At 31.7% G+C, this 22,488-nt stretch overlaps 5 protein-coding genes across 5 annotated transcripts; 3 read left to right on the top strand and 2 right to left on the bottom strand.

Moving 5' to 3' along the window:
* The first annotated feature begins 605 nt into the window (after positions 1 to 605).
* On the top strand, positions 606 to 6,088 carry LOC111910456 (putative phospholipid-transporting ATPase 9). Its single transcript, XM_023906293.3, has 10 exons — positions 606 to 1,670; positions 1,796 to 3,150; positions 3,262 to 3,372; positions 3,454 to 3,730; positions 3,825 to 3,913; positions 4,016 to 4,124; positions 4,206 to 4,535; positions 4,622 to 4,720; positions 4,812 to 5,003; positions 5,115 to 6,088. Exons 1-10 carry the CDS (start codon positions 1,278 to 1,280, stop codon positions 5,757 to 5,759), a joined length of 3,600 nt encoding a protein of 1,199 aa, XP_023762061.1. The 5' UTR covers positions 606 to 1,277; the 3' UTR covers positions 5,760 to 6,088.
* Positions 6,089 to 6,402: 314 nt separating this feature from the next.
* On the bottom strand, positions 6,403 to 7,275 carry LOC111910457 (probable calcium-binding protein CML16). Its single transcript, XM_023906295.3, has one exon. The coding sequence runs from the start codon at positions 7,121 to 7,123 to the stop codon at positions 6,641 to 6,643; it is 483 nt and encodes a 160-aa protein (XP_023762063.1). The 5' UTR covers positions 7,124 to 7,275; the 3' UTR covers positions 6,403 to 6,640.
* Positions 7,276 to 12,020: 4,745 nt separating this feature from the next.
* LOC111910455 (uncharacterized) lies at positions 12,021 to 14,083 on the top strand. The gene is made up of 8 exons (XM_023906292.3): positions 12,021 to 12,434; positions 12,837 to 12,961; positions 13,059 to 13,096; positions 13,177 to 13,287; positions 13,366 to 13,445; positions 13,520 to 13,556; positions 13,669 to 13,710; positions 13,817 to 14,083. Exons 1-8 carry the CDS (start codon positions 12,180 to 12,182, stop codon positions 13,900 to 13,902), a joined length of 774 nt encoding a protein of 257 aa, XP_023762060.1. The 5' UTR covers positions 12,021 to 12,179; the 3' UTR covers positions 13,903 to 14,083.
* Positions 14,084 to 14,926: 843 nt separating this feature from the next.
* Positions 14,927 to 15,556, bottom strand: LOC111910439 (uncharacterized). Its single transcript, XM_023906270.1, has one exon. It carries the CDS (start codon positions 15,554 to 15,556, stop codon positions 14,927 to 14,929), a length of 630 nt encoding a protein of 209 aa, XP_023762038.1.
* A 5,105-nt stretch (positions 15,557 to 20,661) lies between these two features.
* On the top strand, positions 20,662 to 21,710 carry LOC111910441 (uncharacterized). The gene has a single exon (XM_023906272.3). It carries the CDS (start codon positions 21,040 to 21,042, stop codon positions 21,508 to 21,510), a length of 471 nt encoding a protein of 156 aa, XP_023762040.1. The 5' UTR covers positions 20,662 to 21,039; the 3' UTR covers positions 21,511 to 21,710.
* The last annotated feature ends 778 nt before the right edge of the window (positions 21,711 to 22,488 follow it).

Raw genomic sequence — 22,488 nt, 5'->3', positions numbered from 1 at the left:
TGAAGATGGATTATTTCATGTAATTTTCTAATTTAATTTATATTACTAAATAATAATCAAGTTTTACATTTGTTAAATCTGGACAATACGACAAGGTTCACCTACATAAATGGTTTGCTTTCTCATTGAAATCAATATCTTAAACAGAAACAAGAAAGTATATTTTAGGAAATACCAAAATCAAGAATTCCTTGAAATGGCAAAACATGGAAGGACATTAGGTTTGCTTTCTCATGGAGAAATGTTTACACATATCTACAATAATTTCCATACCCATTTACAATAACTACATATTTATATAGAACTAAAAGTCATTTTTTTGTTATTAATACAACATTTAATGAATAAATTACAAGTACTACAATTCATCAATATCAGTCTGAAAAATAACATCTGTACATAATTTAAAGATCCATCTGTCTCTTCTTCTTTGAAGCTTCTTTTACAAAATACAAAAAGGGGGAAAACAGGAGACACTTCTCACGCAATAGGTATAGATTTCTATCGGGATATTCTTTTCAATTATTAAATTAATATTATATGAGTGTGTGAATTGTTGAAATTAATTCGAAAAACAGAAAAAGAAACCCTCTTTGAAGTTTGAACAGTCTGTATTTCTTTAAATTTCGGTTCTTTAGAACCTTCCTCTCCCCTTTTTGTGAATTATAATCAAATTGAATCGAAATTATATTTTTTATTAATTGTTCTCGGTTTGATTATTGTGTGTTAGTTGGAAAAAAATTGAAAATTTCTTTAATCAACATCTTCGCCTTATTAAAGTCAAAACATGAAAGCGACACAGAAAGAGATCCATGGTTTGATTCTTCGGTCAAACCTTTCGAGCTCTAAGAATAAATCAAATTATACACCCACCTTCTTCCTTACATTTTCCTTTTCTTGTTCTTCAATCATGCCAAATATATATATAGACTTTGGATTTAGCTCCCATTGTTGAAAAAGAAAACCCTTTATTCATTTGTTCTTTCTCTTTGTTTTCGTGACACAAACAATTTATAGATTGTCAAGTAACTTTCACGAATTTGTAGTACACTTTGATAAGTTCTTGATTAGGTTATTTAATTTAATTACTGGGGTTTTGAGCTTTTCTGCTTGAACCCATTAATTAATTCCACTTGGGAGGTGAGTAAACCACCAATTCTTGTTGTTTTTTGAGGGATTCCTCATTTGGGTATCTGTAAAAATAAGGTTTCTTGAAAGAACTCTGGAGTTTTTTTTTTCTTCTTCTTCACATCATAGAACATAAGTAGAAAAAAAAAATGGGGACAGGAAGGAAAAGGAGGTTACATTTTAGCAAGATCTACTCCTTCAAGTGTGGAAGAAACAGATTCGACGATGATCATTCACAAATTGGGGGTCCTGGGTTTTCGAGAGTGGTTTATTGCAATGAAACTGGTGTTTCAGAAGCTGCAACTCAAATTTATGTAGATAATTATGTGAGATCAACCAAATATACGCCAATGACTTTTATACCAAAATCACTGTTTGAACAGTTTAGAAGAGTCGCAAATTTCTACTTTCTTGTTACTGGTATCTTGTCTTTTACAGCTCTAGCTCCTTATTCAGCTGTTAGCGCTATTCTTCCTTTAATCGTCGTCATTGGTGCTACCATGGTGAAAGAAGGTATTGAAGATTGGCAACGACAACAGCAGGTATGTTCATATGTTGATATTCCCAATTTTCTTCGATTCATGTCAGATCCAGCTCATTTTGGAGTTTGAATCTTTGGTTTTTTGTGGGTTTTGATTCGTTTTTGTCTATCGAACCTTTTTTTCAGGACCATGAGGTGAATAATCGAAAGGTGAAAGTTCATAGTGGTGGTGGAGTTTTCGAATCTCGAGAATGGAAAACACTGAGAGTAGGGGATGTAGTGAAAGTCGAAAAAGACGAATTCTTTCCTGCTGATCTTCTGTTAATTTCATCGAGCTATGAAGATGCTGTTTGTTACGTTGAAACGATGAACTTAGATGGAGAAACAAATTTGAAGCTAAAACAATCGTTAGACGCAACTTCCATGATCAACGACGATTCAAACATCAACAGCTTCAAAGCAACAGTCAAATGCGAAGATCCAAACGCAAGTCTCTACACTTTCGTTGGAACAATGGAGTTTCAAGAACAACAGTACGCACTTTCACCACAACAGCTTCTTCTACGCGATTCAAAGCTCAGAAACACAGATTACATCTATGGCGTCGTCATCTTCACTGGTCACGATACGAAAGTGATTCAAAACTCTACAGACCCACCATCGAAAAGAAGTGGAATTGAAAAACGAATGGATAACATCATCTATTTCTTGTTCTTCATCTTGTTTCTAATCGCTTTTCTGGGTTCGATTTACTTCGGGATTGTTACAAAAAACGATTTAGATGGTGACAGAATGAAACGATGGTATTTGAGACCCGACGATTCAGAGATCTTTTTCGACCCGAAACGCGCTCCAGCTGCAGCGATTTTCCATTTTCTCACAGCTTTATTGTTATACACATATTTAATCCCGATTTCTCTATACGTTTCAATAGAAATCGTGAAAGTTCTACAGACGATTTTCATCAACAACGACATTCATATGTACTACGAAGAAGCTGATAAACCCGCACACGCGCGAACTTCAAATATCACCGAAGAACTCGGCCAAATCGACACGATTTTATCAGACAAAACCGGGACTTTAACCTGCAATTCAATGGAGTTCATCAAGTGTTCAATAGCAGGAACAGCATACGGACGTGGTGTTACAGAAGTTGAAAGAGCTATGGCGAAAAAGACAGGATCACCATTGGTTGTTAATGGAAGAGTTCTTGATGACGATAATGATGATGAAGACGATGATTCTGGGTTATCTGTAAAAGGGTATAATTTTGAAGATGAAAGGATCGTCAATGGTTATTGGCTTCTTGAACCACGTTCTGATGTTATTCAGAAGTTCTTTAGATTACTTGCGATTTGTCATACAGCGATTCCTGATGTTGATGAAGAAACAGGGAGAGTTACTTATGAAGCTGAATCCCCTGATGAAGCTGCTTTTGTTATCGCTGCAAGAGAACTTGGATTTGAATTTTATAAAAGGACACAAACAACTGTTTCTTTTATGGAGTTAGATCCTATGTCCAAGAAAAAAGTCGAAAGGTAATATTTTTTATTTCCTTCCTTTTACCCTTTTGGGTAAATTTTGGTATCAAATCTTGAAAAAGTTGTAAAAAACTGTAAATCAATAATCTTTATATTGTTTATTTGCAGGACATATGAGCTTTTAAATGTTCTTGAGTTCAACAGTGCAAGAAAAAGAATGTCTGTTATTGTTCGTGATGAATTCGGGAAGCTTCTTTTACTCTGTAAAGGTGCTGATAGGTAAGACGAGAATTACACAAATAAATCAATCTTGATTTTTTTTAAGTAGTTATTAACCTTGTGATTATCGTTTTTTTACAGTGTTATGTTTGATAGACTTGCAAAAAACGGGAGACAATTCGAAGAAAATACAAAAGAACATGTGAATGAGTATGCAGATGCAGGATTAAGAACTTTGATTCTTGCATATCGTGAACTTAATGAAGAAGAATATAAAGAATTTAATGAAAAATTTATAGAAGCTAAAAACTCTGTAAGTGAAGATCGAGAAGATTTGATTGATGCAACAACTGAAGAAATTGAAAAAGATTTGATTCTTCTTGGTGCTACTGCTGTTGAGGACAAACTCCAAAAAGGGGTGAGTTTTTTTTATTTTTAATTCAAGAATTTTATACTTCCTTTTTTTTTTAATCTTAAATTTTGGTTTCTAATTGTGTTCTTTTGTTTAAAAGGTGCCCGAATGCATTGATAAACTTGCTCAAGCAGGAATCAAGATTTGGGTTCTTACTGGTGACAAAATGGAAACAGCAATTAATATCGGGCAAGTTTTTGTGTTATTTTAAAGCTTAATTTACCACTTTAAATAATTTACTTTTTTTTTTAAAATTTAAAATCTAACGTTTAAATACCAAACATTTTTCAGATTTGCTTGTAGTTTGCTTAGACAAGGAATGAAACAAATTATAATCACATTAGAATCCCCCGAAATCATATCAGCCGAAAAAGCCGGGGACAAAGACGTAATTTCAAAGGTAAGTTGGACGTCCGTCTTTCTACATCCCTTGCTATCTTCACTACTTTTTACAGTGAAAATGACGGTTTTGCCCTTTCAGATGTCGAAAGAAAATGTGAAGAAGCAGATATTAGCAGGAAAAGCTCAACTTTCTTCTTCATCATCCGATCCATACGCTCTAATTATCGATGGGAAATCTCTCGCATACGCGTTGCATGATGACATTAAAAACACGTTTTTGGATCTCGCTGTTGGGTGTGCTTCTGTTATTTGTTGTAGATCTTCACCAAAACAGAAAGCTTTGGTTACTAGACTTGTGAAAGAGGGAACCGGAAAGACGACTCTGGCAATTGGTGATGGGGCGAATGATGTCGGAATGCTTCAAGAAGCCGACATCGGAATCGGAATCAGTGGTGTCGAGGGAATGCAGGTACTTTGGAATTGGGATTATACTTATTTCATGTTAATTATACTTTCGATTTTTGTAAATAATTTTGTGTTTCTTTTGTTAAACAGGCGGTTATGTCGAGTGATATTGCAATTGCTCAATTTCGATTTCTTGAAAGATTGCTATTGGTGCATGGACATTGGTGTTATCGAAGAATTTCTTCAATGGTAAGGATTTTTTTTTATTATCGAATTGTAGGCCCCTTTTTTCTTCACGATTGTATAATCGAATGACACCTTTTTTAATATAATTTTGCAGATATGCTACTTTTTCTATAAAAATATCGTATTTGGAACCACAGTGTTCTTATACGAAGCTTACGCATCGTTCTCGGGTCAACCCGCATATAACGATTGGTATTTGTCTCTTTACAACGTTTTCTTCACATCACTTCCCGCCATTGCATTAGGAGTCTTCGACCAAGACGTATCCGCAAGATTTTGCCTAAAGGTATGCCCAAATTGCCCTTGTAACCGTCTTAAATGTCTAGAAACAAAAGGGCATTATGGTCATTTCACAATAACCGGTATCTAATTTTTTTGGTTTTTTTCAATACGACAGTTCCCGTTGCTATACCAAGAAGGTGTCCAAAACACGCTCTTCAGATGGCGTAGAATATTCGGGTGGATGCTTAACGGGTTAGCCAGTGGCATAATCGTCTTTTTCCTATGTACACGCGCGTTAGACCCCGAGTCATACCGAAAGAACGGGAAGACAGCTGGGATGGAAGTTGTGGGGGCCACAATCTACACGTGTGTCGTATGGGTGGTCAACTGCCAGATGGCGCTTGCGGTTAGCTACTTCACTTTAATCCAACATGTGTTTATCTGGGGAGGAATTATCCTCTGGTATCTCTTCCTCCTGGCTTATGGTGCGATGCCGACTTCCATTTCAACAACCGCGTACAATGTGTTTCTAGAAACACTCGCGCCCGCACCTTCGTATTGGTTTGTGACTTTTTATGTGGTGATTGCCGCCTTGATTCCTTACTATTGTTATAAAGCGGTTCAAATGAGATTCTTCCCGGCTTACCATGGAATGATCCAATGGATAAGATACGAAGGGCATACCGATGATCCGGAGTATGTTAACATGGTCCGCCAGCGCTCGATCCGAACCACAACGGTTGGGTTCACTGCTCGATCGATAGCAAGGGACAATGATTTGTATCATTTGAATTTGGAGCGACAAGCGTCCAAATCATGATCTCACGTAGGTGGCGGTTTGTGGACCCCATTTGTTCTATGAGATGTAACAGATTGTTGTACTGTGTTTAACATGCATTAGACTGAGACTGGATCTGATGTAGAGATGGACACGGATCGACCGTAGTGTACAGAAATGATTTTGGTAGTAGTGGTTGTCTTTTCGACCAATTTTTATTCTTTAATTGTTGATGTATGACGACATGATGATCGTCGTCGAACGATTTCTAAAGTTTTAGAGGATAAAGTTTTGTTGTAAATTAGAGCAATTGTGTATAGATCGAAGACAAATTTAAGGTTTTATGATCTTCAAGTTTGTGTTTTATGTAATGTTTCTTGTGTTCTTCTTTCTTATAAATGGGCTTTATACTTCAATTAGTGCAAGCCCATTTGAGTATGAAAATACTAATGGGTTAACTTGTGAGAGTTCATCATAAGCAGCCCGTTTAACTAATTACAAATGGGTTTGCAAATAATTCGTGGGTTGACATTGAACCCGTTTATTGTATTAGATTAAAAAGAATAAAAAATATATATTTATTAATAGAAGAGAGAGTAATAAGAACTAATAAATAAATAAATAAATATGTGTTATTTAGATTTTTTTCGGGTGACCCAGGAACCCATAAAGAAAAAGAAAACATAAAGAAAAAGCGTTTATTTAATGCGAATTCTCCTTGCATTTCATTCTTCTCCTTGAATGATACACACACAACTTATATACAAAAATAAGCAAAAAAAACTATGTACAAAAAGAAATTTTTAAGAATATAAAAAGATTCATGTAAATTCATCCATGTTCATCGTCAATCCTCAAGAACAACCACATGCTTTGGAAACTGGAAACTGCATATGGATGACCACAAATGGCAATCACCATCGTTAAAGCGTTCTTATTCCAAAGAATTCCGACGCCGGCATCCCAAACACCGCCGTAAATTCATGAAAACTGATGCTACCATCGCCGTCGGTGTCAATATCATTCATCAGGTCATTAAGTTCCCGGTAAGTCAATGGGTGGCCCAATTTTGCCATCTGGGTTGCTAGTTTGATAGGAGTAATGGACCCATCGCCATCTTTATCGAACAATCGGAAGGCTTTCATGAGTTGTTCTTGGTCGATGAAAATCTCTTCATCGGAATCGGGAAAAATGGCGTTCACTAGTTCTTCAAATTCAATGGATCCGTTCCCATTGGCGTCTAGTTTGGATATCAGGGTGTCGATTTCGTCGCCTGGTTTGAGGCCGACGGAGCGGAAGAGGGCGGCGAGTTCGAGATGGGTGAGGCTGCCGTCGGAATCTAGGTCAAAGCGGGTGAAGATTTCTTTTAATTGGTTGACTTGTTGGTTGGATGGGAGTTGAGCCATGAATGAACACCCGCAGATGAAGATGAAGATGAAGATGAAGAAGATGATGAATATGAAGATGAACGTATGATCTAAGAATATGAATTTGAATATTATCAATATATGAATACGAATGAGAAAAAGAGAAGGTGAAGGATTAATTTGACCTGTGTAAATTAGACATTGTGGTTAATTGAAAGATTTTGTGGATAAAATCTTTTTAAATATTTGGAAACCTCTTTCCTTTAAAAATATTTTCTTTTTTAACATTGGAGGGATGAGGATTTTGACATTTTAGTGTAAATTATTCCAATTTTTTTTTTTTTTTATGTTATGTATGTTGTACAATCCGTACTTAATAAAATTTTATTTTAAACCTCAATTTGTATTTATATATTCAATGTTTTTAAATTTTTTTTATTTGTTAATATATTTTACTAAATATATGATAAAAATAAATAAAATTATTTGATAAATAATTTTATCATCAATAAAGTAATATTAATTTAACAAATATATCATATATTTAAAAATAACAAGTTAGATGGTAGAATTTTGTAAACATTATAAAAAAGGATGAATTTTGTTATTCAAAATAAAGCTTAGCGTATGTTTAATACGACATAAAATAATAATTATTTATTTTGGAGGTTAACAATGGATGATGTATTTTGTATAAACATTGAAAATAAATAACAATACATTTGTTTAAAAATAACATATTAGATGAAAGATTTGTATAAATATTGAAGATAAAAAGGATAAATTTGTTTTGTAAAATAAATCTTTTTGTAATGGTTTATCTATTAGAATATTTTTTTAGAATAAGTTTTTATCTAACAAATATTAATAGAAATCTCATATGTCAAAAATAATTATTATTTTAAAGTTTAACAATTGATGATCCCTTCAAGCTTCTAAAATTTTCAATTATTAACCTTAAAGAATTAAGATGTGTTTGACGATCAGCATTTTAAGTTTTTAAAATAATTCGACTTAAAAAAATTATTTCGGATCTATTATTATAAAACTTTTAGTTTATAAAAAAATTTCAAATTCAAAAGACCAAAACTACTTCAAGCAGTCGTCAGGAGTTTAACTTTTAGATTTTGTATTTTATGTTATTTTACATCTTTTAAAAGTTTATAACTATTTTTGCAAACATTTTTATATAAATAAAGAGAAATTAAATATTCTTCTACTTTTTGTTCCTACATATCCTCCTACCCAATTAAATGGTGACATGTGTAACATTTAATGCTCATTTAATGATATTTTGAAATACTAAATATGACACATGTTATTACTTAAATGGGTAAAAGAATATATAGAATAAAAAGGTAGAAGGATATTTAATCTTCTCTAATAAATGAAGGTTTTTTTGCCATTTGTCACACTCTCATTCATTTTGCCACATGTCATTTTGTGGTTATTTTGAATTAATTTTTATTCCATATGTAATTTTGTGGTTTTCCTATTTTATTAAATTACATATGGTATTTAAATTTAATAATAAATGCATATCAATTTCATTAATGAACTTTCCTTATAATTTTAAAATAAAATATGATTAATTTGCTTTGATTATTTTATTTAAATAATTTGTTTAAATTTAAAAGAGAAAAAAAAACACTTTAATTTTAGTAATTCAATATTTTTCTCATTTTTCTTATAAATTTAAATTTCTCAAATGTTTATACATATTTAATTATTTTAAATACACTCATGTAATACATGGGGCTCACACCTAGTTTCTCATAAATAAAACCTCTAACTTCAGGCTTCTAACTAACTTTAACAAATACATCATTTGAACAATCACTTTAATAATAAATTTCTTAAAACATTTTGGAAAAAAAGCTAATAGTATTATATTCTATCGTGGGACATTTTCCGTTTAAGCCATTTTGGTATTGTAACCACGTCTATGGCCGTGGTTTCCTTCCACCTCACCAAAGACCACAACTACAAATCGCAACATATAGTGTAGGGTACTCTCCACAATGAAGATAGAAAAGAAAGAAGAGAAAAAAGAAGATCACTAAGCATGGTCACTCGTATCAACATCACAAAATCATCATGAACACAATGACAACGAAGCCACTGGGATGGCATGTACAGTCATGCTCGTTGTCATTATGGCCACCACGAGCCTCCGTAAAAATCATATCAGATGGCATGATAAACATTTTCAATAAACTTTTGTAATCATTCTAACATAAGATTTTTCAACGTTTTTAATATGTTTTTTAATATATAAAACAAGTCAAATATGACTAATAACTTGGTAATAGGATCCAAAGATAACCATTATGATTTTTTTACTTTAGTGGGCATATTGTAAGCTTTTTGGATTTGTTGACGTTTGAATGAAAACTTTATTAGTGTGGATGTTTTATTACAGGGGAAATAACTTATTATGGTAATTAACTATTGCTCTTGTACTCAATTGGTCACTTTTTTTTTTTTTTTTTTTTATCTTATTTACCATTGAACTTGTTGTAGGTGTTCACAGTAGGGATGAGTTATAAAACCAGAAAACCGGACCGGAACCGGAACCGGTATAACCGGAAAATGCTTAAACGGTCCGGGTATTGGGTTTCAAAATTACTTTTATCCGGGTTCCGGGTATTTCGGGTATGGGTCCAACGGGTCCGGTTAATTCGGGTTTTTGAACCGGATTTGTTTAAAAAACCGGAACCGGGTTTAATGGACCGGGTCCGGGTTTAAAAAACCGGAACCGAGTTTAATGTAGTCTTTGCATATTACTTTTATATGATCATCAATCCTTTAAAAATAAATCAAAATACAAAAATTAGATTCTATTTAAAACTAAATATTATTTCATTAATGCCAACCAAGCGTATGAGGAACTCGAGTTTATTCCGACTCAAATTACTTTGACATATTTGTAGAAGCGTCATTATGCCAAGTTGCCAACCAAGTAACTCATTATTTCTTAGTGTCATTCTCTACCTTTTCAAAATGAGTAACAATTTTGGTCCCTGTACTTTACTGTTAATCATAGGTTCTGTCCAAGTTTTGATTTTGTAAACAAATGTCCCAGTGGTTTTAATTTGTTGCTAAATCATTAAATCTAACGATTAGTTTGTGAATTTCTAAATAGACTTTTTTGCCCTTGGACCAAACCTAGAAAAATGATATGCCCAGGGACCATATTTGTAACTTACTAAATATTATATAAGATAGTATTTTTGATGGCATATAAGTGAATATAACAATATTGTTTTAGAAAATGAAGTATCCACTATTAGGCCTACTAAATTACAATAGTTGAATAGATTATGAGTTTTGTATGACTATTTACAACATGCTCTTTCTAATTTCCACAATTCACAGTAATATTATACCAACTTTGATATTAGATTACTTCTTTTTTAAAAAAAAAAATCAATGTTGTCATTTATGTAATCTTAATGTAATTTTTTGTTTATTAAAATTTTTCTATAACAGTTGAAAAATTATGAGATTGAGGTAAAATTACAAAAAAAAAAAAATCCGGGTTTTCCGGTTCTAAACCCATTTTACCCGGTTCCACCTTACCCATTTTAATATTTTCGGGTTTTTTGGTTCTAGACCCACTTTACCCGGTACCATACCCGGAACCGAACCGGAACCGGTTCCTATATACCGGTCCGGTTTCCGGTTCTTCAAAATCCCGTTAATCGGTTCCGGGTTTTTCGGGTCCGGGTCCATCCGGTCCGGGTTTGGACCCACTTTCATCCCTAGTTCACATAAACCATTGAAACCGACTATTGAAGGTTTTCGGCAATTTCTTATCTCCGGCGACTCTCCGGTCGTCTTCTCCAGCGAACCTCCGGCAAAAACGAGTAAACATCCTTGCAAGTTAAAGTTTAACATTGACGATGCTTTAAATCATAAAGTACATAAGTTGGGATTTCTACAAAAATGATCAAAACAATTATAATTTTAGAAGGAATGTTGTTATCCTAAAACAACTAATGGAATGAACAAAATATATAATAAAGCAACTAATGAGTAATGAAATGGACAAGACAATCGTTAAATTTCGTAATATAATTAGTTTGTTGTTAGAGCATAAAAAAGAATTCTAAAAAAATATGATAACTATGAAAACAATAATTTAGTAATTTCAGTATTAAGTTGTGAGATGTTTTAGCATTGCCAAACATTATACAAACTAGTTGTTCAGTCCAAACATGTTCTATTCGGTTCAGTCTACTTCTATAAATACTAGAGATGTATATTAGTGTTTCTGTACCGGTCCGATCTTTTTTCGAATCGTTTTTTCGGTTCGATCTTTTTTAAGGACCGGTCTTCGTCTTTTTCGGTCCAATCTTGTGGTCTTTATGTGCGTCTTTTTTGTTTGATTTGATATTTTTCGAAATGTGTGATTAACACCAAAATAATACATTAAAATTTATTAAAAACAATACACTAATATTTAATAAAAGAAACAAATAAAAAAAATTGGGAAACATTGTGATTAAAAAATTATAATCAACACAAAAATAATATGTATATAAGGATTGACTTATGGTGTGTTTTGTGCCCCGACTTGCGGTATTTGAATGAGCCAGTTTTTTTTGGGACCCGTGTTGAAATGGTACGTTTTTTTTTCCCGACAGCATCTAAAACCTTTTTTTTTCGGTTTGATATTTTGAACCGATTTTTTTCGATACAATCTCGATAAAGATCGGTTTAGTCTCGGTCTTTTTAACGATCGGAAACGAATATTTTTTTTCATGTCTACTAACTAGGCATCTAGGGTCTAGGGATCCATGATTTTGTGGATTAGATATCCATTTATATGGAATGTAAAAGAGCCCTAATCTTGGCCCACAAAAAAGAAAGAAAAGAAAATAGACTCCTATCTATATTGCCCCTATATTTTCTCCGTTTCTCGCCGTTATAGACAATAACTTCGATATCACACCAAAAAGTTTCGATTTCTTTCCAGTCTCCCCCTTCCGTTATTTCCGCTGCGCCTTTTGCCACAATAAAGGCATATTCATCATATTCCAAGAAACCCATACCATATACTTCAATAAAGATTTTACCAAATTATTCATCAATGGCAGCAGCTAATCCTTCTTCTTCATCCTCATCTTCTCCGCATCCACTTCACCCTTGTCTCAGTAACCCTCAACGCCTCCATCGTCCTTGTTTGTTCAAACCCTTTGGGTCCCATGATCGTAAATTGCGATCTGTTCGATGTCAAATCCCCAAATTTGAACCGAAAAGATCGGCGGTGAATTCTGATGTTACTGAAGCCACATCTTCTTCCTCTTCGAGCATCGATTTCCTCACCTTGTGCCATAGCCTTAAGGTACATGTTCGGCACAATTGCATTTAGTCATTTACATCCGCCGCTTCACTGAAATAGTTGATTTCATCTTAGCTTTTACCTAATATTAATTAAACTTTTATCATCCTGTGCATGGATCGGTTTCATGCTGATTAATTTCTTTCAATTCGTCCCCATTTCTTACTGTAATTTGGGTGAAACGATCGAGGGGAAGTCTGTCTGTGTGCTACTTCGACCTGATATCGTTATAATGTATGGTTCTGTTGAAGATTTCATCATATCGTTTGTATGTAGAAACCCTCGATAACATATTCGAAAATTACGTTTGCTTAAATCTGTTGAAGAAACCTTTCATATGTGCATGCACCTTTACAATGTCTGTAACTTGTATGAAAACTTGTATAATCTCTCCCTTTCTGATAGACCACAAAAAGGAAAGGATGGATCAATCATGGAATCAAGGGTCCTGAATCCATTGCTGATCATATGTATCGAATGGCATTAATGGCTTTAATTGCTGGTGATCTTCCTGGTATCAACAGGGAAAGGTTCGATTTAGTTACATTTTGCTTCTTCTAATTTCAATCTTTCCACTAATCATCGATCAAAATTCAAAACACAACTTCTCTGTATAAACTTGAATAGGTGTATCAAGATTGCAATTGTGCATGACATTGCAGAAGGTAAACAATTAATTCCTTAATTCCCATTTATCTTTTGTATTTGTGGATTAAAACTTAATAACATAATCTGAATTTTGTAGCGATTGTGGGAGATATAACACCTTCTGATGGTGTACCTAAGGTGGAAAAGAGTAGACTTGAACAAGCAGCTTTAAATGAAATGTGCAATGTTCTTGGTGGTGGAATGAGGGGTACTTTCGGTAACTCTTATCTTAATTTCATATTCATTTTAATTTCATCCACCATTTATCTTTTTTTACAAATTACAGCTGAAGAAATTCAAGAACTCTGGAGAGAATATGAGGATAATGCTTCCCTCGAAGCAAATCTTGTGAAAGATTTTGACAAAGTAATGTTTATTTAGTCTTCATTTTGTTGTAATTATTTTCAAAACATTTATATTTTTTATATAAATCTTTTTAGGTTGAAATGATCCTGCAAGCACTTGAATATGAAACAGGTATGTTTTTGTCACACAAAAAAAAAGAAATATTAATTAAATTCTTTATTGTATTTTTCTGAAAAGATATTAATTTCATTTCTGAGATTGTGGTGTTACAATTTTGTTGCAGAACACGATAGAGTTTTAGATGAGTTTTTCCTCTCGACAGCTGGTAAATATATTTAATTCTTTTTCACAAATAAAATTAAGGATAAATTATAAGATATAGAAAAGCATGTTTTATGGTTGTAAGTTATGCATTGATGATTGTACTGCAGGGAAGTTTCAAACTGAAATTGGTAAGAGTTGGGCTGCTGAAATCATTGCTAGGAGAAATTCAAGATTGGCAAAGAAACTAAACTGATCAGATTTCATCTATTTTTTTTGTTGTATTTTTCCATTGAAGCAAAATCGTGATACTTTGGTTTATTCTGTTTGGCATCTTATAATCAAAAAGTTGCATTAATTTCAAGATTTTAGATTTTTGAAGCTTAACTTTTTGTAACACCTTTAGATTGAAGCCAAAGATGTAGACATTTTTTTCATCTGTGTACTTTGCAATAATGTTCTTGATTAAAATGATGTAGTGCGCATTGGGCTAATTGTCAAACCCATTGGGCTAATCGATATAACTAGTAAGCAATTGTTAATATGATGTGGGTGTTAATAAATAGACAAAAATAAAAACATTTTTTTGTTTGTTAGTTTGCTTAAACTTAAACAAATAAGCATCAACGAGTTACAGCTTACTAAAAATGTTTTTTTGATAAAAGTGTTTAGCAAAGAAAGGCACTTAAAGTATTATGGAAAGGGAAATTGACTTAGGTAATTATTTGTTTTGTATCGTTTATATTTAGATAATATTTTTTTAATACTCCCTCCGTCCCATTTTTATTGTCTACCTTCCTATTTCTAGTTGTCCCAAAATTATTGTCATTGCTAAAAATAAATATGCAGTTTTATAATTTTACCCTTTATTTGAGTCATCTATCATATGTTTAATATTCTAATTTTTTAGAAGGAAAATAAGAATAAATTAAAATATGTAATTTACGAAAACAAAATATACATAGTGGCAATAAATCGTTCAATTCCAAAAGAAAAAAACTCTTTGCTTTTTCATTACGATCAAAATCAAAACAAAAATTACAATCAAAATCAAAACAAAGTGAAGCGTTGTTTACAAAAACTTTTTCATTACAATCAAAACAAAATACATAGTGGCAAATAAATCGGTGAACTTCATCATTACAATCAAAATCACAACACAGTGAAGTGTTTTTTCAAAAACTTTTGGTAAGCAATTTTTTAATGGTTCAAAAACATTATTGCATCATCTATTAAACTCTGATCACACTCAATTTGGAGTGGCAAGTTACCTTGTCGTTCTAACCTATTTTTACCAATATGTGGTACATGATAATTGTTGCCACCTCTCCAACCTTCATGATCTCTTTCATGCATGTTTGTAGAGTTAAAAAAACATTGTTAAGTTGTTGTGATTGCATTCTTTCAAAAGATGTTTGAACCGCATCAACCAATTCATCAATTGTATGCAAAGCCTCTTGTTCTTGAAGTGATTGTATTGCCCGAAAAAATCCAAAGTCTAACACATTCAAATCCGGGATATTTGGGGGTTGAAAACAAAGTCGAATATCAAACCCATCTCGAGATGCCGCTTCAAGAAACTCGCTATCATTAACATCAACATGGGGCTTTGCGTTGTCTTGTTGAATAAATATGGGACCCGTATGACCTTGCGGCCATTTAGCTCTAATATCCGGTAGAACTTTTTCTATCAACCATGATTTTGTTACATCTTTGTTCACCGATAGAATAGGCTTTGTCTCCAATGTTCCTGCAACACGGTTTTTGCTTGAACGTTTAGCGGGTTCCAATGTTGTAAATGGATAGATATCTATTTTTCCCGAAAAAACTTCGTTGCCCGATGAATCAAATCTCGGTCTTGCTACCACCGCTAGAAACATAACTTTTGTGATAAATTTTTGCTTTTGCATGTTCTTAACCGTTCATCCTCACCGAGGACTAGATAGTAACGTTTTTATGGTTTTGACATGTAAAACCATTTTTCATCAATATGGACAACGTTAAACATATCATAGAATGTAGGAAGTGGACTAAATAATGATGACAACGCAATCTTTAATAAACAAAATTATAACCTTGCTCTTTTATTCTCATGAATTAGAGTTGGCTTGATGACATTTGTATGCGGTCGAAGCACACCTTCCTTAATCCGTCTACGCATAGTTGATTTTGAAACATTTAAAGATTTTGCAAGAGATCGTATATTGGATCAACGATGTAACGGAATTTCTGAAACTTGATTCAAATTTATTTGTACCCTTTTCCGCCCGACAACCATTGACATGTTTGAAGATAAATCAACCGGTAATCCTTGGTCAACTTGATTTTTACCTTGACACCAAATACGACTAACGGTCCGTTTAGAAACCGAGAATAGTGAAGCTACTTCACTTGCGGAACCTTTCTTTAATCGTCCATCCAAACTTTCTTGCAATAAGGCTTGTTATATAGCTTGACGTTGTGCAATGGTAGTGTTTTTTTTAGTGAGTGGATTTGTGGAATGCTTCATATGAAATTTAAGTGTCAAATGAGAGTAAACTTGAATCTAGTGTATTATGAACTGTTAGATGCAAATAAATATAGCCAAATTTATCTTTAAATACGTAGTTATGACGACATATTTGCCACCAAAAGAATATGGAATTTTAAAAGTGGTTGAAAAAAAAGTTGACGATTAAAATTCTTCCTTTAAAGTTAGGATATGGAATAGTAAAAAATTTAGGTGATTTTGGCATAAAAATATGGCGGCACTTTTACCTCTATTTGTTTACTAAACGAAAACAAAATTTTTAAAATAAAAATAGTACTTTTGTTGAGTAAACATTTTACCGCAAATTTTCTATTGCATATGGAGTAATTAAAAATCTAGAATTTTAAAAGAAAGCAATGTACGATTTTTAAAAAAAGGTATAAATGTCATTTTACTGATTAAAGTAATCAGTAATAATTGTTTTCTTAAACTTTGTGTTTTTTGTCCGTGGACAACAAAAATGGGACAGAGGGAGTATATTTTATCATCAAATTTGTTAAATATATTTAAATGTTAGGTGAGAATGGTAACAGAAACACATATTTAACAAGTTTGATGGTCAATTGTGTATAAGAAAAGAATTGTCTAAATATAAACAAAACGAAAAGGTAATTACCCTCATATCATAAATATTAATAATCATTGCTCATTCTTAAAGTTTCTTTTTAATTATTAGATGTATTTTTATTTTTGTAAAATATTTTATATAATTTCTTATGTTTTTTTCTTTTGATTTTAAGCGCATATATATATATATATATATATATATATATATATATATATATATATATATATATATATATATATATATATATATATATATATATAGTATCTAAAATAAATTTTAATAAATTAAATATGTAACAATAAGTATGTAGGGTCTTTAAAAAAAATATAAAAATATATTACATAGCAAATACAGTTTTAAGATTTTTTCTTCATAAAATTTTAAAATATTTTGAAGATTTGTTTTCTTACTTTAATTTATAAAATTATTTTTTTACAACTTTTTTAATACAGTTGGTTTTATTTGTAAATGTTTTAAAATTATTACAACTTTTTTATACTTTTTAATTAGAAGTGTATAAACTTTTTGTTTTTTTAATACAACATTTTAAATTTGTCTTTAAGCGAATATATTTTAAATGTTATAATTAAATATAAAAAAAGTTATACAAAATCTATGAAACGTTTTAAACATGTTGTAAAAGAAAGTTTAGAAATGTTCTATGAAAGTTATAAAAAAATTGTATGAAAAATGTAAAAAAAAAACTAAAAACTTGTACGAAAATTTTAAAACACTTAGAATAGTAGTTGTACGAAAATTATATGAAAATATATAAAAAAAATTATAAAGAAAGTTTAAAACATTTTATTTGAAAAACCTATAAACGAACTAAAAAAACAATCTAAAAAAATATTGTAATAAATTATAAAAAAGTCATAAAAAATTTGTAAAAAAAGAGTTATTTGTTTACATTTAAACAATTTTTTTTGTATACATTTAACCATCAAACTTGTTAAATCTGTTCACATGTTACCATTGTCACGTGAGATAACTAATAACAATAGTAACATGTCAGAACATTTAACAAGTTTGATGGTGTCCAAACGATGAGAAACGATTAAAGTTTAAGTAAACACAAGAATCTAATAGGAAGGATATCGAGTGCGCTTTTGGTGTCGTTGGTAGATACTCACAATACCGACATTATCTATATAACGTAGATAAATAAGTAGCCTGATGTACGCATGTATCGTATTGCATAATATGATATTAGAAGATGAGGGGAAGACAATTTACCGCTACAATGAGAGTGAGAAATTACCAAATGTCGAAGGAGTTGACATTAGTTCGAAGATGTACATGGAAAACAGAGCGGAAGTATATGACTGGCTTGGACACCATAACCTTCGAGCGGATTTAGTAGAACATATCTTCAATGCTCGAACGAATCCCGTTGTTGACGATTTTGTTGAAGACGACTTCTTTGACGATACAGTCACTGAATCAGGATTGTGTAACATCCAAGTTTTTGGTAAGTTCCCTTATGGTCCCTAGTGTAAAATTTCTTTCATATTAGTCCCTTGGTTAGTATGCGAGTCGTACTCATTGAGTACGCTTAGCGTACTAGCCACAACCTGGCCGTAGATCATTAACCACTTACGCTAGGCGTACGTGGTGTACGCATGGCGTACTCATGTCTGAAGCAAACCCTAGTTTTTAGGGTTTGCACCTTATTTAAGGACCTTAAGTCCCCCTAAGTCCCTTACCTTTTAAGTCTGCATTGCCCTTGAAGTGCAGATCTCAAACCCTAAGCCACCTTAGTACATTTGTGAGCTTCTTGAGTGGTTTTTGGTGTTCTTTCTAGCCTTTGAAGAAGAAGGAAGCTTGAGAAGAAGCAATGACGTGAGAAGAGCTTGTAAGTTATGCATTAATGGTTGTACTGCAGGGAAGTTTAAAACTGCAATTGGCAAGAGTTGGGCTGTTGAAATCATTGCTAGGAGAAATTCAAGATTGGCTAAGAAAATGAACCGATGAGAATTTCATCTTTTTTTTTCATTGTATTTTTCCTTTCAAGCTAAATTGTGATACTTTGGTTTATTCTGTTTGGCATCATGTAATCAAAAAGTTGCATTAATTTCAAGATTTTAGATTTTTGAAGCTTAACTTTTTGTAACACCTTAGATTGAAGTCAAAGATGTAGACATTTTTTTTCATCTATCTACTTTGCAATAATGTTCTTGATTAAAATGATCTAGTGGCGCATTGGGCTAATTGTCGAACCCATTGGGCTAATCGATATAACTTGTAAGCAATTGTTAATACGACGTGGGTGTTAATAAATATTGTATTATTTTATATAGGTTGAAGTTCAATAACTTTTATGTCTGCTCGTCTATTTATTAATAAATTATTTGTTTGTTTGTTTATTATTATTTATGTTCTATTTATGTTTGGTTGTTTAACATCTTAATCTTAATGAACAAACACAAACAAAGTAATTTTTAAACAAAAACAAAAATACTTTTTTGTTTGTAAGTTTGCTTACACTTAAACAAACAGACATTATTCTTGTTCGATTACAGCGGCATTGATAGTCAATTTGATTCTATCATTTTATTTTATTCAAATTAGTTGTGAATTACCAATTTGGTTGATGTAGTATATTTAATCAACAATCCAACAGATCTGTCACAATTAATGAATCATGGGCTTTCATTTGTACAATAATAAGATTAAGAGTTATAACCAAGAATTTGTCAAGTTTGGCAGATTTGAAAGGTGCAACTACACTCATTGGCCGTAAAAACACAATTTATGTGTTGGACCCACTTCTTCCGTTTATTGGCAATAACATCGTCTAGGAGGCGGAACACGACCATATTAGAAGACAATTGATAAGTTTAAGAAACAATGCATGTTCAAACAATGAGGATGAATGACAACGTTTTGTTCAATTTGAATGTTCATATTTTAATCTGTCATATGTTGCATTTGTAATTTTAATTATATGTGAACCTATTAGTCACACCTAAAAAATAATAAAAAACATGAAATAAATAATATATTAATAAATGAGAAACCTATTATTTATTAATTAGAATATATATATGGTTCGGTTCCTGTGAGGATACCTTAAAAAAATTGAAAAAAATCTTAAAAAAATATAAATAATAAAATCAAACATAGATCTATGTCCGAGAAAAAAGAAAAATTGGAAAAAAAAATTTACATCATTAAAATTGATCCATGATTCAATATTATTTTTTTTTATTTTGCATAATTACGATCCATGATCCAATTTTAATGATCAAATTTTTTTCTCCCAGACATAGATCTATGCTCGATTTTATGATTTGCATTTTGTTTTAGATTTTTTTTCAATTTTTTAAAGGTGTCCTCACTTTAAAATGAATAATCACTCGATCTTTTATATATATATATATATATATATATATATATATATATATATATATATATATATATATATATATATATATATATATATATATATATATATATATATATATATATATATATATATATATATATATATATATATATATATATATATATATACATTATCTTAAAGTAAAATAAACATAAAATAATAAGGCTTATGTCGCTCTATCAAACCATTTGAATATTGTAATTTTCATTTCTAATTTTATTATATTTATAAGATAGGTCATAATATCAACATTGTTTAGCGGATTTTCGACGAAACTTACATCGGACAACATAATTCATTACAAAAACAATTGATAATTTTTTAAATGTAAATAAAGTTGCATTTTTTCATTACAAAATGAAAACAAGTTTCACGTGGGTAGTACTTATTTTAGGAAATTTAAAATAAATCCTAAAATTAGTCAAAGAACGTTTTTAAATTTTTTTTTTTTTTGAAAAATTACAAATCGTGTTTACTGGTTTATTTAATTACGAAGTATCTTTTAGAAAAACAAATAAACGTTAAATTTATTCAACAATACCAAACGAAACCTAAATTACATCATGCAATATGATCCTTTTAGAGTCGACCAAATATTTGGTTTCAAAAGTAAACCAATAATGTGACCAATCAAGCAAGCAAGCCATTAACGAGAGACAGCTCACATCTAATTATATGCGTTTCTTGTGGTGAACTACTCCACATGCATTAAGGAGTGCATTGCAAGTCATTAAACATTACCTTTGCAAGCCTCAACTATCTCATTGCTTTACACATTCCCATTTTTAAGTCCTTCCAACACAATAAGCAACTGATTATTCCATTACAAAGACATGATTTTCATAATAATTACCCTTCTTTACTCTCTATCTCTTTCATCCTCCTCTTTATTCCTCCCTGAAGGCCCATGGAAGGACAAGAATGGCACATGATTGGTGCTGATTGTTTGGTGTTATCGTGTTGTTGTCAATTCTTGATCTTGCAGATGCTCATGTTTCTCTTGTTCAAACTCCCTAGCAAAGTTTTTAGAAAAGCAAAGGAGTACGTGAAGAGGAAGTTTGGAATACGAAGGAAGGTGGCTCGTTGTGTGGCTGCTTTTGTAGGGCGTCAGCAGCCATGGCCACCACATAGGGATGCGGCGGAGGGTTTCAGGTGGGAGGAGTTGAATGGTTGCATGGAGGAAGTTGAGGAGGCGTTGGAGGAGATGTGTAGAAAGGGTGAGTTTGGATTTGGAAGCTTTTGGAGAGGAGATGAAGAGCATGATTTGGAGGATAATTTTCGAATATGTTTTGTAAATCAACAACTGGGATATCATGATGATAGTGGAAAGTATCACTTTGTTGACGTATTTGGGCCTCTTACAATGCAATTAATTTAAACTTTTTTTTTTTTTCAATCCAAGTAATGGATTTTGATATCTTCCCCAATAAATGAGCATATGTAATTTAATACTATCTTGTTTTAAGGAAATAAGATGATATTTTACTGAAAAGTTATAGAATTTGAACTTCGTTCCTTTTGAAATAGTCAAATTCAAGGAAAATTTCTTCACTACCGTGCTTTATATTTTACCTAGAATAACAATCGATTTATATTTTTTTTACTGTTTTATTAAATTTTGTGACAAAAAACATCGTACTAAAATTTTCACGTTTAATGATTAAGTTTTGTTTTTTTATATCAAAATAGGACGGTGCTGTAATGGTGATGTTTTGCTTTTGCTTATGAGTTGATGAACCCGAATTTTATGTGTTTAATTTGATACTTGGATATTTTTTTTTGAACGGCTATACGAAATTAATCCATTCATTTTAGAGGATTTTTCATCTATTCATTTTAGTTCCATCTAGAATTATGATTTCCATTGCAAAACCAATCGAAAGAAAAAGAAACCATGGTATCAAACAAAAATTCTTTTTCCATCTTCTTTGTTTCAAAGAGAAACGCATTCCGAAACGTCTACGACACCAAAATCAAAATATAGCAAACCGACTCCATAATCACCCTTTGAAATCTTGCAGTCGCCACTAGTACTCAAGTAATTTAATAGTGCAAGTGATTTTTATTTTTTGACGTGGTCCCTTCTAAAAACCGCATTATTAAATATCTATAGCATCAAAAAATAAAAAAAATCGCACTATAAAATAGCTTTGTTAGTGTGGTTTCTCAAAATCGCACCATTAAAGCATATTTTGATGTGGTTTCGGGAAATCACACAAAAAAATCATGTGGAAACCACCCCAAAGAACAATTACAACCTCATCAAAAAATATTCGCACTAAAAAAATATTGAACCACACCATTAATCTTTCCTCTACAAATTTCATTCGAATTTTTCATTTCGCGCTAGATCCCT

This window comes from Lactuca sativa, chromosome 8, assembly GCF_002870075.4.
Source record: "Lactuca sativa cultivar Salinas chromosome 8, Lsat_Salinas_v11, whole genome shotgun sequence".
In the NCBI taxonomy this organism is placed as follows: domain Eukaryota; kingdom Viridiplantae; phylum Streptophyta; class Magnoliopsida; order Asterales; family Asteraceae; genus Lactuca; species Lactuca sativa.
The sequence above is the reverse complement of the archived record's forward strand: the minus strand, read 5'-3'. Positions and strand labels throughout refer to the sequence as shown.

Coding starts and splice junctions, on each gene's coding strand:
- LOC111910439 (XM_023906270.1), bottom strand. CDS start 15,556: ATGCAAAAGCAAAAATTTATCACAAAAGTTATGTTTCTAGCGGTGGTA.
- LOC111910441 (XM_023906272.3), top strand. CDS start 21,040: ATGGAAGGACAAGAATGGCACATGATTGGTGCTGATTGTTTGGTGTTA.
- LOC111910457 (XM_023906295.3), bottom strand. CDS start 7,123: ATGGCTCAACTCCCATCCAACCAACAAGTCAACCAATTAAAAGAAATC.
- LOC111910456 (XM_023906293.3), top strand. CDS start 1,278: ATGGGGACAGGAAGGAAAAGGAGGTTACATTTTAGCAAGATCTACTCC. Junction 3,914..4,015: donor GAAACAGCAATTAATATCGG/GCAAGTTTTTGT, acceptor AACATTTTTCAG/ATTTGCTTGTAGTTTGCTTA. Junction 4,721..4,811: donor ATCGAAGAATTTCTTCAATG/GTAAGGATTTTT, acceptor ATAATTTTGCAG/ATATGCTACTTTTTCTATAA.
- LOC111910455 (XM_023906292.3), top strand. CDS start 12,180: ATGGCAGCAGCTAATCCTTCTTCTTCATCCTCATCTTCTCCGCATCCA. Junction 12,435..12,836: donor CCTTGTGCCATAGCCTTAAG/GTACATGTTCGG, acceptor CCTTTCTGATAG/ACCACAAAAAGGAAAGGATG. Junction 12,962..13,058: donor CCTGGTATCAACAGGGAAAG/GTTCGATTTAGT, acceptor AAACTTGAATAG/GTGTATCAAGATTGCAATTG.